This window comes from Thunnus albacares, chromosome 9 (assembly GCF_914725855.1).
Source record: "Thunnus albacares chromosome 9, fThuAlb1.1, whole genome shotgun sequence".
NCBI lineage: Eukaryota > Metazoa > Chordata > Actinopteri > Scombriformes > Scombridae > Thunnus > Thunnus albacares.
In genome coordinates, this window is record NC_058114.1 from 30,067,500 (window position 1) to 30,083,231 (window position 15,732).

Below are 15,732 nucleotides of genomic sequence, written 5' to 3' on the forward strand. Positions count from 1 at the left end.
CACCACAGAAGAGTGAAAAAGCTCTCATTGGCCAACTGGTTGCCACTTGATTTTTAACACACTGCATTCTGTAGGTCTGAACATTTTGCTAGCATGGCAGCACATCGTTGTAGAATCCTTCAACATTATCAAATAAATTCCTATAACAATCTTGTTTGTAATCCACTAATCACCTGTTCTTTTTCCATTATTTCAAATTAGTTAATCACAACAGCTCAAAGTTTTGCTCAGTGTGCAGTTTTAGTGCATGGAACACTTCATGATATTGGCATGTTTATTTTTAGACTGCTTTTTGAATTGGATTCACCCTTTGTTACCATGGAAACCACCTGTGCATCTATCAAACCTCTCTAACTCAGACCTACGTGAAGCAGTGGTTAAAGAAACTTCATTCACATAAACGGTAGGAAAAAACAAACTTCATTTAGCTGTTTGTCACTTGTAGTTGATGGTCTAAGAAAACAATCAAGAAAACTTAAATCAAGACAAACAAACTTTGTGTGATCGCTAGAGCTTGACTGGCAACCACTGTTAGTTTACTAGGAGTTTGGTTATCAGAGTTACACTGTAAAACTTATTTGGTATTTAGTGAGATCAACTGATTTGAAAAACTGCTGTGGATGTCAAGATTTTTTTTTGTCAATCTAATGTTTTCACAGTGAAAAATGAACAGTCACACTCAAAACAAAAATATACATTTATTTATTCATGTGGGCATTTCATCTTATATAACCGCCTCAGGCTCAAGGTAGTCTAGTCAAAAAATTTACTTTTTTGTCCATTGGCCAAATGCTTAGGGAATGTTCAAATTTTACTAGCCACTCAATAAGTTAGATTACCAGCATTTGGCTGGTGACTGATGCTAATTTTGTGCCCTGTGTAAGATTTTTAGTATGTCTGAAACCTTAGTATCAAAGCAATAGTACATAAAATGCATACTATTTCCAGGGAAATATTACAGTGTGCAAGCACTAGACACTATGCCGGCATAAATATGCAATACAGTAGTGACAATGACAACAACATAACAGACAATGGCGGAAAGCAACTAAGACAGCTCTGGCATAACGTCAATAATGCTTTGCTAGGTGTAATATATTTTTTAATATCATATATTTATATATATTTTTTTATGAAGTGATGTGATAATTATGGCTCAGTGCATCTGGAAAGATACATACTACTGTTTATTCACATAAAAGTATGTTTAACGATAGTACACATATTGGGTATGTAGTGCATAGTATGCGATTTCGGACACAATGTTATTGTCTTTATTTGAACTACTGTCTTTATTTTACAATGTCAGAGTTGATTCACGGATGGAGGAATATCAGGTAGAAGAAAAGAGTAACAGCATCAGCAAAATGAGTTCATCGCCAGAGGTAGGTGATTGTTACTTTAAAGCCACTACATGTAGAGTTAGAAAGTTTCTTTGGTGGTAATGTGTAAATTAGTTGCCAGGAAAAATGTGTAGGGATGCACTGATTGCATTTTTCTTGGTTGATTTTTTTTTTAGTTTGATATAATTAACAGCCTACAAAAAAAAATAAAAAATTAATTAATTAATTTAAAAAATGTATATCTTCTTTAATAAACAACATAATGGTTTGCATATACAACACCAAACAGATTAAACAATTTCTCCAAATTAAAACAAAATAAAGTGCAGAAAGTTACAGAACTTATGACACTTTTTTCTACTATGTAAAATTCCCACACAGCAGAAAATCTGTTTCTGACCGTTTTTTTACAAGTATGCAAGTGCAAAAGAATAGTTAATATGGAAACTCATCTCATTAAATACAATACAAAACACAATGTGAAACACTGGACAGAGTGAAAAAACTTTCTGCTTTCGTTGAAGACCTCTTAATATTATGTTAAAATGTTCTCTGATGAAAAAGGGGGATTCCCCAGAGTTTGGTGAAGCTCTCTGGGATATTCCCATTTTCATTCAAGATTATGTAAAAAGGTCAACTGACCTGTTCTCTTTGGCAGACGGGTGCAGAGAAGGTGGCAAACTCTGTCCTCCTCCCCTGCAAGAACACCTCATCAGGCTGTGAAGTCACCCTGCCTCACACTGACAAGACGGAGCACGAAGAGCTGTGTGATTTCCGGCAGTACCCCTGCCCCTGCCCCAGAGCCTTCTGCAGTTGGCAGGGCTCTCTGGACACTGTCTTGCCTCACCTGATGGATCAGCATAAGTCCATCATCATGACACAGGTCAGGCTGCCACTGTGGCCCCTTCCCCATCTCTCCACGTACCAGAAATGAGTTGCCATACTGCTCATTTTGTAAAAGGGTGTTTTGTGTTTTGGGTGATAAATAATCCTTCAGGGTAAAGTCTTACTTAATGTCCTGTCCCCTGGGCAGGGTCAGAAACAAGACAGACTTCACACAACCATGCCTCTGACTCCACTAAACCTATAAATGATGTTACATTTTGAATAATTCCAAAAATGGAAATGTCAACTCTATTTAGATACTGCATATGTTGTCATCTACCCTGCCATAATGAGACATGATTTCTGGTCATAGTTCGGATACTCTGATAGTTCCACAGACTGATTACGTTTCTTTTATAAATGCATGATGTTATATTACAGATTACATTATGTATGTTTTAGTCATTTTAATCTGACTTGGATATGAATTGTCATGAGCACAATCTACTGTTTGCTCCAGCTTTAGGGTTCTGTTTTTTGTCCCGTCTTAATTTGCCTTTTCAGGATGTCAACACCCAAAAACTTAAAAATACTTCTGCTATCATTTGCCATTTCCAAAGTTCAATAACAGCATCTTAGTCTGCAGAAATTACTCTGTGCTTCATTTTAATTTATCACTACATGACAAGAATGAGGAAACATCAGCGTGATCATAATTCTTCACTAAATTATATCCACCACCACACTACATCTACCAACAATCCCACTCCTGTACATGATATTCTGTTTATACAAGGCAACTGTTGCCTCCTGCATTCTCACCATCCTAAATATTATGTGATCCTGCATACATCACAACAGTTGGTATTTTCCATCAGTCTCATGCACACTCATCAACATCACCATATTTATAAACTGTTGATATAGGGTAAAAACAACTAGATTAAAATGAGTCATTCTCTAAAAGTATACAAGTAAGCAGTGTTAGGTTTTTGGAAATGCCATGCATGCTCTAGGCAAGGCAGTGTGGGAAACGGTTCTAAAACACTTCCTATTATATTGAAGCTTCAAGAAATTATGACTAAAGCTGTTCAGTCTGTCTGTCTTTCTCCAGGGGGAGGACATCCCCTTCAAGGCCACATATATTAACCGGCCAGGTCAGTTCAACTGGCTAATGATGCAATCGTGCTTCGGCTTCGACTTCATGATGGTCCTGGAGAAGCGAGAAAGGTACAATGGCCACTACCAGTTCTTTGCCATTGTGCAGCTCATTGGGACTCGCAAGCAAGCCGAGAACTTTGTTTACCGGCTGGAGCTGAACGGGCACAAGCACCGCCTGACCTGGGAGGCCAGGCCGTGCTCTATGGACGAGGACATCACCACAGACATCATGAACAGTGACTGCCTAGTGTTTGACACATCTGTCGCACAACTTTTGACTGAGAACAACAACCTGGACATGAACCTAACCATATTCAAAGGCGTATCATAAATATAAAACAACAATTACACTTCCCTAAAAGGCTTTTTTTATATTTACTGGTTTGTCACCTACACCCTTATATTAGTTATATTCAAGAATAAAGCCAATAATTCATTTTTATTATGATTCTTATGAATGTACATATGAATGTATGTGTGAAGTGTTTTTAAAAAAAATTACATTTTATGCCCATTTTTCATAATCACAAGGTTATATATCCATACTCAGACTGGCAGAAATATAAATACTCAGAAAAAATGACATTATTTTATTTTGAATACCACATATTTTATGTGTCATGGGTACAACTCAAAATTTGTTGAAGATTTTTTACAAAAACTTACTGCCTTACACTGAAAAAAGTGCAAAAATCTATGAAAATATCTTTCACTTCATCCTTTGAGATTTTGTTTTTGTCTCTCTGAGTCAACAAAACAAAGTTATTGTATTCTAATATAAAATACTGTTCTGCTGTATGACAATATTTTGTTACCCTGAATGACATGGATCTGCATTACTCTTTTGTCTATGCTATGCAGTTCTCTCCTTATTAGACAATAACATCTACATTATGAAGTTAATGTGCCTTGAAATACCTTAAAATGCCATACAATAGTTTAAAATGATAATATTCAGTATTCATACAACAAGTACATATGAATTGCATGATTAAATGTTGTAAACTAGTGAAAACATGGGAAAACAAAGCTACAGTCAGTCAGCATAACAGGTGACATTGTGGTATAAAATGAAACTTTTGTTGTGTTAAAGGACAAAAGCATGATACTGAAGGACGGAATTCATACATAAATTATATTATATTTAGCAGCCATTTCCTTGGACACCTATATAAAGTAATGACCTTGACCTATAAACATTATCCTTACTCTTCATATTTAATATAGCTTTTTATAGAATAATAACATTAAAAGTATGCTTTCTGTGTTGAAGGACATGTCTTTGTTGCAAAGGTTACTAGAATGTGAAAAGGTGAAATCATTAAATATTTCAGAGATTTACTCACCTCATCACATTGATAGAGGGTGTTCAATGGGTCTTCTTTGTAATGTCACACACTGTCACATGATTACCATGATGTGATATGCATTAAAATGGCTTTTTTTTAAAACCTTTGTTATACTGAATGACATTGATAAAGTGCAAAAGTCCGGACAAAAGTTATTCAATTTATCTTTACAGTATGTCATTCTTTATTTTGTACATTGTTACAAACACTAACACAATTATGCCATGAGTGTTCATTTCATTTCATCATCCACCCAAGGCTAAAGATTGTGCGTCGGACGTTCTTTAAATGGTTGACTGTCATTGATAGTTCATTGATAGTTGATCTTTTTTTCTTGTATAAGAGAGAAGAACTCTGGTATGTGTATGTGTGTGTGTGTGAGAGAGAGAGAGGGATGTTTGGCACTCTTACTCAATCCTGCCTCCATCTTGCTCTGTCTGCCAGTGTTGGCCTCAACCACTGATTGACTAATCACCTAAACAGGAATGAGGGACAGTTTCTACCATTACAATGTTGCTATTGTTATTATTAAATTGATATTAAATGGAGATGATCATAATTATCCTTTTTTGTAGTGACTATAAAAAACAAAAATTTAAATGCAGTTGTAAAATTTGTCGCTAAACTGGGTATGATAGGTTTTATCAATATACATTGATCTTCCTCAGCAGATTTGCCCACACCTGACTCTGCAGTGCTATGCTTTAAATCCCACCGCTCTCATAGCATTGTTTCCAGACACACAAAGCAACTGTTTTCAGGGAAAAAGCTCTAAAAACCCACCATACACTTCCTGCCCAGCTCCAAACAGACAGTTGGCGTCTAGCTGGTGAACATAGTGGAGCATTTAGCAGAGCTAAAATGAAGACTTGGACTTTCATACATAAGGATAGCCGTAAACTGACTTCAAATAAATGCTAATTATCCTCTGTATCTGTAAACAAGCAACTGGCAATAATTTCCATATACAGTATGTCAGTGTTGTGTTCACAGCTTGTTTCTGCTGCCCCTGAGTGGCCAAAAATATGCTAATGCAGATTTAATTGGACATGGGTTAATCTCATCAATGTTGGCTACAATTCCATGACAACAGGGCAAATTCCATGTACTGTTGAAGACCATGCTGCTTTTGCGACAATGGTGGACGCGGCACAGTGGATGGACTCAGCACAGTTCCCAGTGGTGTTCTGAATCTAAAACTAGACCAGAACGATTGAGTTTTGTACACACACATTTGTACACACTTAGGGATGATGCTTATATTATTACAAGTTAGAATTTACAATAATTAACAAATGCCATATTTAAAGTCTTGGTATATGCTGCTTGGCCTGACTGTCATGCTTTGTAAATTGAATTCATTCCTGGGTTACAATTGCAATTGTCACAGGGGAAGGTTACAGAAGCTGTGTAGCCAACCTAGCCATTTAGCTCCATTACACAGGTTCATGGTTCAGAGGCTTCCTTCTCAGTGACATGTACACAGACACTGACAAACTGACATCTGTTACTATTTATTTATCTGTTGCTTGCCTGACAGCTATACTTTGCTGCTTGGTTCGGATCAGCAAAATTAAACTACATTAAGACTTGAATAAAGTAGCAACAGAGCAAAAACATCAATTTGTCAACTGTAAAATGTGAGAAATAAATGTCTATGTACTAATATGAAGGCAGCTACCTAGGCATGAATCTCAAAATGCAAAGCAATTATCAGAGGGACTGATTCCCATTCTCAGCTCCAGTGGTCTGGAAATATCAGTTATGTTTGCATTTCACAAAATAATCTGTTAAATCCTTCAGTTTAGAATCCTTACTTATTCATAGAGTTGGGTTCAACTGAGAGTAGATCAGCTCTGTCATCAACTTGGCTGGCTGTTGAAACATATTAGGTTCTTGTGATTTTGAGAAGGATTTCCCTTACTCTGAAGGAGTTCATTAAGTAATTTATTTTTACAGGGAAATCAGACTGTAGGCACAGGTAACAAACATACAATAATATAATCTGTTGTATAGTTTTATGAAAAAACAATGCTTGATTTTGTAATTATTCTTATTATTACATCACATACCGCGCTCACCTTTTACACATACATGGACCCCAAACAACAAGAAAATAAAGCACATTTGAACAAAAGTGGCTATGTTGTCTTGTCTCTCCACTTTCAGTATTTGGTCTCTCCTTTGCTACCTGATTCCTGCTTTCACTTGCTTCCATCATTTCTCTTATCAATGGTAAACACTCATTTCTTCCTGCTGATATATTTGAATAAAACAGAAAACTAAACAGGGCTGCTGATACGGATATGACAATTAGCATATTACCAATTAGTTTGAGATATTCTGAGTAGGTTTAATTCATAACAAGGGAGGGGGAAGAGTTTCCAGTAGTGGTTTTACTAACACCAAAAGGCCACATGATGATGCTGTTCTCCAGATAATTGATGCCAACAGTGTGCACTGAAGTGAATGAATGTTCCTTGTCTTGTACTACTCCCCCAGTACCACCACCTTAGGAGTATTTTGCTGTCTTTTGTCCAAAGGTGACCAACCTGTGTGCACTGAGACGTTCATTTGATTTTGCGGCTACTATGTGCATGTTTTGTCTGGCTCTTGAGTGATATATGAGGCTGGTTAGTGAGCATGATTAACCCAAATTAAAATCATATACTGGGCTAGTATTTCTTCCCCAAAAATTCTACAGTTCTGATATTCTCCATCCCTTACTCCTCTGCACCGGTATTATAGCACTTCACATTTCCCTTAAAAACTTCAAGCCAGTAAACAGGGTTAGAGAATAATATTTTATTTCTGAAACCTTCAGATTCAGTTTTTAGAATGTCACTTGACCGGTCAATCGACTGATCAGAATGCATTTAAGGATCATATATATTTTTTGAAATCCCTGAGATCACATTCTTGGAACCCCCCACCAAGGTATTTCCAAAACTGAGATATTAGGTTTCCAAATTAAGTAATGTGATTCTTCCAAGAATTTGATTCATGATTTCCAAAATTGAGATTTATGAATTGATCACGTGACATTCCAAATTTAAGATATAATTCCAAATTTAGTATGCTGTTTTCATCTGACTTCTGATTGGCTGACAGATAGATCAAGTGACTTCCAAATTGGAGATATTGCTTCCAAAAATTTGATTTCAGACTCTGTCGCCCTTGTAAAAAAGCCAGTATTGCAAGAGATTTGCCTATTTTCAGCATTTTTAAGATTTTGTCATGCCAGTGGATTCTTAAAATATACTCTCAGAGTATGGTTTGAAAAAGATATGATTTGGATAATTATTTTGGATAAATAGGATTTTTCCTTTTTTGGCCCAGCTCCAAGTTAAGAATATTTTTCCCTAAAAAACCCCAATCAGGGACTGAGACAAAGAATCATATTCTCTGGCAGGCTCAAAAGATGCTTTACACACAAAGCAGTGCATGAGATGTATAAGTGCAGGAAATCAAACTAGGCTCTTTGTGAGCTACAACTTGCCTTTAACACTGTACAACCTACCCTGTGTGATTTAAAACTTGTTTTGAATGCGGACAAAACAAAACTCATGATGTTTTTATATGCAAAATCAAAACCACTGAACCTTCCATCTAATACCACTTCTCAGGGCTCTGAGTCTTTATCTCAGTCCAAGTACCTAGGAATTTGCAATTGATGATTCCACCTTCATTCAAGCCTCAGATTCAGCAACTGGTGAAAAAAATGAAGTTGAAATTGGGTTTTTATTTTAGAAACAAGTCTTTTCCTTGAAGGCCAAAAGGAGACTTGTTGCTGCCACCTTTATGTCCGTGCTGGACTATGGCGATGTTATTTACATGCATGCATCTTCACATTGCCCACACACACTAAATACTGTCTACCATGGAGCGCTGAGATTTAGTAGAAATCTTAAAGTATTGCTATTTATGTGCTCGGGTTGGATGGTCTGTCTTGTCCACCCGTAAACTTAAACATTGGCGTATTCTTATTTATTCTTGGTCTGCTTCCATCTTACCTAAGGATCAAAATCCTTTAAAAAAGTCTTCACTCCTAGGACTTATTCCTATTATCTGTCCCTAAAGTCTGTACTAAATTGGGAAAAAGGATGTTTAAGTATGCTGCTCCCTCTGCTTGGAATCAGTTGCAAAACTACCTGAATCTTTGGGAACTGGATGCATTTAAAGTAATTCTAAATGACTTAGAGGCACATCTGGCTGTAGATGTTTTGATTGATTCTTATTGCCCCTGTTTGATCCCTTGTGTTAATGACTTGTGACAAATGTTGATTAATGTTTCTGATATTTTATGATTCTGTAATTTGTTCTATGTTTTCATTTTAAGTTGTTATATGTTTGTTTTATGTCTGCAACCTTGTTTATTGTGCTGCTGCCTGTCTTGGCCAGGACACTTTGGAAAAAATCTCAATGAGACTTTTTTTCCAGGTTAAATAAAGGTTAAATAAAAACAAAAAATAAGAATAATTTTTGGAAGGAAGTAATGGGTGGGGCAATGCCCTTTATTATATAAAACCCATGTATCTGCAGCCAGAAGGCCAGGACAGCAGAGTTATTACCTCAGGGATCCTTCATTCCTCCGAGGATTCCAAAAAATTAATTCATTTCTACCCCTTGCAGGTACATTGTTTTGACAGCAGATGGTACCAGTCCCATTTATCAGAATTTAACATGAACCTGGCCAACTGTAACACAGTAATCCCCGAACAGGCAGACCTTGAAATTAGTTGACATTTCTGCAGAAATGCATTACCCTGAGCAACAGTATTCCCACATCAATCAAGAATCTATGAAATCTTCTATAAACATTTGATGAAGACATTTTACCTCTCTGCTTACTTTGAAAGCTTCTGCAAGTGAGTTGAATTATGTAAAAAAGTATCCTCTTTACAATGTATGACAATTCCTTTACTCTATTTAATGTTATATTTATTGTAGTTAACAAGTGCTTAGGACCAGCACTTTGCAGAGAAAATATAACCAAATTATCTGCATACAAAATATGATTCTAGGCAATTGTGAGACTACAAGCATTCAATAGTCCACTCAGTTCATCCACATATTAGATGAATAAGAATTCCAATAATATCCCTCCCTGTCTAAATCTAACATGAAGAGAAATACAACCTGCATCATCTGATACTAATAAAGACAAGAATTTTGAATAAAAAATTGTCATCTGGCTTTCTCATAACTTTAGACACTTTATTAGACCTCACTCATCAAGTGAAGTCAACACTGTCAACAGCAAAGATTTTTGAAGTGCAGTCATTATATATATACAGTATATATATTTTACAACATCAGTATCACATGATAAAGAGGTTTTACTGCTGTTTACAGTTACTTCACTCCAAAAATCATAGCTGTTGCTTCACATATTCCGGGGAATTAAAGCACAACCGATTCCTAACAGCGTCAGCCACATTTTAATCCATCCATGTTTAATTTGACTATTAAATGCTTTGTTTATTCCTGTACTTACTAAAAAAAACAGACCTTGGAAAATGTGTATAATCAATACAGAAAAATTTGTCTGGGTATAGTGAGTAAAAACGCAAATAGCTCTGCTAAGATTATGGCACTTTTCCATAGTTTTGGGGGTAGTCATGCCAAGCCATGACTCGAGTCAAGCTGGCATGCTGTGAGTGTTTTTCCATTATACAGCACAACAAAGTAAAATAAGTTGTTTACCTGTTGGAGGTGTGCTGGTTGTCAGCAGCTCTTCATCAAACATCATCATCACTGTGGTTGTTTCTGCTTGTACTATTCCTCCCTGCATTATTTCTAACTGATCTGCTGAACAAAGAGCTCCAGATCAAGAAGCAGATCAGACCAACAAGCTGGTGTAGTCTGAAGCAGATTGGTTTTCTACAATAACACTGGATTGTTGGAGCTGCAGGATGTGTGCTTGAGACATTTCAGTTTTAATGTTAGGAAAAAACATACCAATACCAATGTGAAAAATCAAATGTATTTTGTTTTGCGATTTGATTTTTGGCCGGAGTCTGAAATGCAGCCTAAGTTGGTAAAATCTCATCTGAACACAGATTTGTCATCCTGATTTCCTGCTTTGTATGTAGTATTCCCCCCCCCCCCGTTTTGTTCAACTGTGTGTAGCTGGTGTTTATGGTGTTAATATTTAAATATGTTTAAGTATAGCACAACTTAATTAATGGCTGCCATTCAACTTCAATTGTAATACCTTTCCACAGAAAGAACAGGTTAGTTCGCCTACCAACAATGTTCTTTGTTGTTTAGTTTAATAATGTCTTTGAAGACTTTTTAAACGTTGCCTTTGGGTATTGTGGCGCCATCTACACTTGCTAGCCACAAGCACGATACACTCAGTGACTTCTTCCTCATACCACTTTCAGTTGCCATATTATTCAGTTATGTGTTATCCTGTGTTGCATAATGAACTGCCTGCTATAAGATTTTGCAAGCACTGATGATACAACTCCAGTTGATTTAATACATTGTTTGGAATTGTTTGTGTGAGCTGGTGCTAAAATGACTGTGTGAGCAGAAAGAAAAACATATTGTTGACCACAGTTATGACAGATGCCATTGTTATGACAGATTTGCAGCATTCACTGAAACCAAAGAGCCCAGACACAGGCATCATAACAATGAATGTGGTGATCACAGCCTTGTTATTACTGGATTTTTAAATACTTTAAGTCTTCCACTAATTAGTTGTTGTTTGTAACAGCTGATATGAGAAGAAATGAACTCATTGCATCTTGCATCTTGTGTATGTCCCAGTGTTTTCATGGGCACTATTTCCTCAGTAAAAAGTACGTAAAGTTGTTCACAGTGTGATCTGTCCAGAAGCAGGAACGCTCTGATACTGTGATAAACAAATTTCCAAGTGAAACAACTTCTCCTACTTCTCCTTTCTTTTTATTAGACCCTCCTTGCCTGGTAATGGCACAAACCACATCCCCAGTAGTTTGTAATGCAGGGTTTTTGTTAAGTCTCTAGGCCCAAGCCAAGATGATTTTTCTCCAACTTGATAAAGCTCCTCCAGAGTAACAGAAGACGCACAAGAGTACACAGAGAGTACAAAGAGTATGCATTTTCTTTCTTTTTGTTGGCAACTGAAGGTATTCAGTGTATGATGTGGCCTGTTAGTAGCCAATATAGCCAAAAGTCTTGATGGTAATTGAATCTCCCAGACCTAACAACAAAGGTTTCACTAGTACTACCTTCGCCGTAATATATTAAACTGACATTTATGTGTAAAATCAGTGGAGTACCCCTTTAATGCATTGAACAGTAGTATTGAGATAGTATTGAGACAAAATGCTAAATTCATTACATTCATTCATCATTTAACAGCAGTACTTTATACTTGATACTTTAACCTGCAATAGACTTATTTTTCTGTACCATTTCTTTTTATGATGTTTGCTAAATCTCTTTGCCTTAGTCAAAAGTCCACTCACAAATCCACTCAAGTCCAACAGAAGCAGCAATATACTAAGCAAGTCCATCACACTCACCTACAAACAGAAGCGAGCCCCACTCCTGACCTCCAGTTCAACTGCACCTCAGGTGAACTCATACAACTTGCTGATCCACAACTACCTCTGACTTGTAATATTATACAGCATGCCAGTCAGGTTATTGTTCATTCGAAGTAAACCTCATTAAATGAAGGGCAAGGTGTTAGTAAGGGGACCATGGAAGACTGAAGATAATCCAAGAATATTGCGCTGCAATATTCATCTAAATATATAATAAAAAGCAGATTCACAACCGTTTATTGTTTTATTTCTCTTTCAAATAGACCTAAACTTGTAGTTCAGTGATTGCACCGGTAGTTATTGTGTTTACCCTAATGTTTACCCTTACTTACAAATGAACATGTTAGGAAATATCTTGCTTTAAAGGAATAGTTTGTTTGACATTTTGAGAAATATTCACAGTCTTGCTGAGAGTTAGATGAGAAGAACAATACCACTCTTATGTCTGTCTGAAGCTACCAAGAGATGGTTAGTGAAGCTTAGCATAAAGACTGGAGGCAGGGGAAAACAGCTAGCCTAGCTTTCAAAGGTATAAAAAATCCACCTACCAGGACCTGTAAATCCCACTCATTAACACTTGATGTATCATTTGTTTAAGTTAACAAAGCTATCTGTTTCCTCCTGTTTTTAGTCCCTATGCTAAGCTAAGCTAACTGGCTGCTGGCTGTAGCAATGAGAATGGTATTCATCTTTTCATCTAACTCCCAGCAAGAAAGTGGATAAACTTATTTCCCAAAATGTCAAACTAATCCTTTAACTATATCTAGATGATTCAAGCTGACTGATAAATTAGCAATGACTATGACTAGTGACTAGTGAGATCCCTTGAAGTGCTGCAAAAGATCATGAGCAAGTGCTGCTGCAGGAAATTTGGACTCAATCATATATGTATCCACATGTATCCTTTCGCCAACCAGAAAGAAGTCCTGTTATCAAATTTGTGATTGTGCCGCAAACACTTCACAGCAGTTTTCCACCGAAATACAGCTGAGTGCTGCCTAAGTCTTCATGTAAACTTCTGTAACTGATAGCAGGCAAAATCCATCACAGTTATGCAATAAGTTCAGGGGCGTTTTAGTCCTACTCAAGTTAGAACAAGTAGCCTGTGGGCAGCCTTTGCATTCATCTACTGTGGTTAGATTGTGTGTGTGTTTGTGTGTGCGTGCACTTGTGTATGTGTTCAGTCTTGTGGAGACACGCTGGTATGTCCTAGACAGGCACTATGTGAGGGGTGTGTACACTACACAATGAAGCAGAATGTGCTGATGCAGCTCTCATAGTAGGAGTGATGGACCTATCGCTAACTTGAGGCGACTGCGGGAGCTCAGAGGAGAGATTTGTGCCTTTCCTTTCTGTCAAGCCGCCACATGGGAGTCAGAGTGGTCACAAACTCCAGGTGCGGACAGCCCAGTGCCAGACAAGTACACAGACGCACAAGCACATGCCAAAAAAACAACAATGTAATTGTGCAACCAGGCAAAACTAGTCTTTATCACAATACGGGGCAATATAAAGGAACCAACCAACAATATGTGAACAGACATATGAATCAGAAGTAGATTCACCTGCTTTATTCTGAACTGTAATGCTGTGATACACATTCTGAACATAGTTTGGCCTCAGGTGACATGGAAGGCTGCGAAAGGAGTCTGCTGTCATAGATCATGTCTGAGATCTGTGAAACTACTGCTGTGTTTGTTCACATGTTTGTTTGGGGACCTTGGACAAATTTCTCCAAATGCTACATCTTTTCTAAGGCTTTTATATGACCTTACCGACAATAATGAGATCTAATGGCATCCAAGAGCAGCTGTTCCTGCCATTACAGATCCACTGCCGGACATTGGGAAGGGATGACTCAACAGCCCATATTAGGTCCAGTTTCCGTGCTCCTTACCCTTGGTTATGCATGTTGGTGCATTATTTTAGAATACAAGCAGTTTTTATGAAGCACAAAGTATGTTTTGTGTGCTGCTTTACAGAAATTATGACTCATTTCTTTGGCAACGTCTGGTCTTAGTTCTGTGTGTTATTGTGTTAAATATTCCCTGATGGTGAGTGTTAACTTATAACTATTCTTTTCTGATGTCTGGATGTGACATTAAAGATGACTTCTCTGTTGCTCTAAATAAATTTGCAGTTTTCCTTACTACTGTGCCTGCAAATAGGGGGCCAACTTAAATATTTGGCTGTCTTGTAACTCTGTGAATTCCTGTTAATGTTGCTGGGTAAACCAATATACAACTATGATGATTACTGAGATCTCTTCTGATACAGACTCTAAATGGCCTTCAGTGTAATATATCCTCTGCAAATCAGATTTAGTTGCATCAATATTTAAGCCCTGATCTCCTGTAACACTCATGATCATGCCTATAACTCATAGAAAGCCTAAAGGAAATTGGCATGTGTTTAAATTTTTGTAACCATGTTAGCAGCGTGTGGAAAATTTAAAGGTGCAGTGTGTAGAATTTAGTGGCATCTAACAGAACAGATTTGGCATAATATAATATTCATAAGTATGTTTTAATTAGTCTATAATCCCAAGAAACTAAGAATCATTGTGTTTTTGTTACCTTAGAATGAGCCCTTTATGTCCACATAGGGAGCAGATCCTCTTCCACAGAGCCCAGCATATTGCATTGCCATATTTCTGCAGTAGCCTAGAATGGACAAACCAAACACTGGTTCTAGAGAGGGCCTGCACATTTTTTACGAGTTTCGCGGCCACCATAGGTTCTTCTAAATAAAAACAACTCAAACAAAGAAATAAAGTAAAATACAATACATACTGTTAAATGTATTTCTTTGTTATGTGTATGTTTATTGTGTCATAATTAAATTAAAAACAGAACTGCCTGTCAATTGTTGATTGGTTGGTAGGTCCAACAATTTGGTCCAGACTGAAATATCTAAAAATCTATTGGATGGATTGCAATGGAATTTTTGTATACATTCATTGTTCCCAGTGGAAGAATCCTAAGGTGATCCATTGACTTTTCCTTGAGCACCACTGTTAGGTTGACATTTTTGGTTTTTCTTTTTTCCTTTCCTTTCCTGGTTTTGATAAGTGCTATTTAAATAATTATTCTTATTATTCTTATTGTTATGACATGCTACTCTAAGACAGTGAACATGGTAAACATTACCTGCAATGTAGGCTAATTAGGTGTCTAAGTACATGCTAACAGAGCTGCTAGTGTGCAAATAACTCCTTAACATCTTGGATATCAAAATTAAGTTGCATAAAAGTATTTTGCATTTATTCTGGCTGCATTCTCATGGTGTTCATAAATGGATCTTGATGGATTTCTTTATAAATATTAAAAGCAAAGCTATTTGGCTTTTGGTGTTGATCCACTGACACCAGGCACGAAGTTACATATCTTATTTTCTTTGCTGCATGAAGGCTGTTCATGCAGGAGTGTGCTGGGCTGGGTTGGGATCAGCTGGACACGCCTCTTCTTCTGAACACGGATGTTTCTCCAGGCTATATAGCAGACCGGAGCA

General features: G+C 37.0%; 1 protein-coding gene across 1 annotated transcript; it reads left to right on the top strand.

Moving 5' to 3' along the window:
- The first annotated feature begins 296 nt into the window (after positions 1–296).
- Positions 297–4,505, top strand: LOC122989093 (E3 ubiquitin-protein ligase Siah1-like). The gene is made up of 4 exons (XM_044361771.1): positions 297–403; positions 1,310–1,385; positions 2,002–2,226; positions 3,283–4,505. The coding sequence occupies exons 2-4, from the start codon at positions 1,323–1,325 to the stop codon at positions 3,658–3,660; spliced, it is 666 nt and encodes a 221-aa protein (XP_044217706.1). The 5' UTR covers positions 297–403; positions 1,310–1,322; the 3' UTR covers positions 3,661–4,505.
- The last annotated feature ends 11,227 nt before the right edge of the window (positions 4,506–15,732 follow it).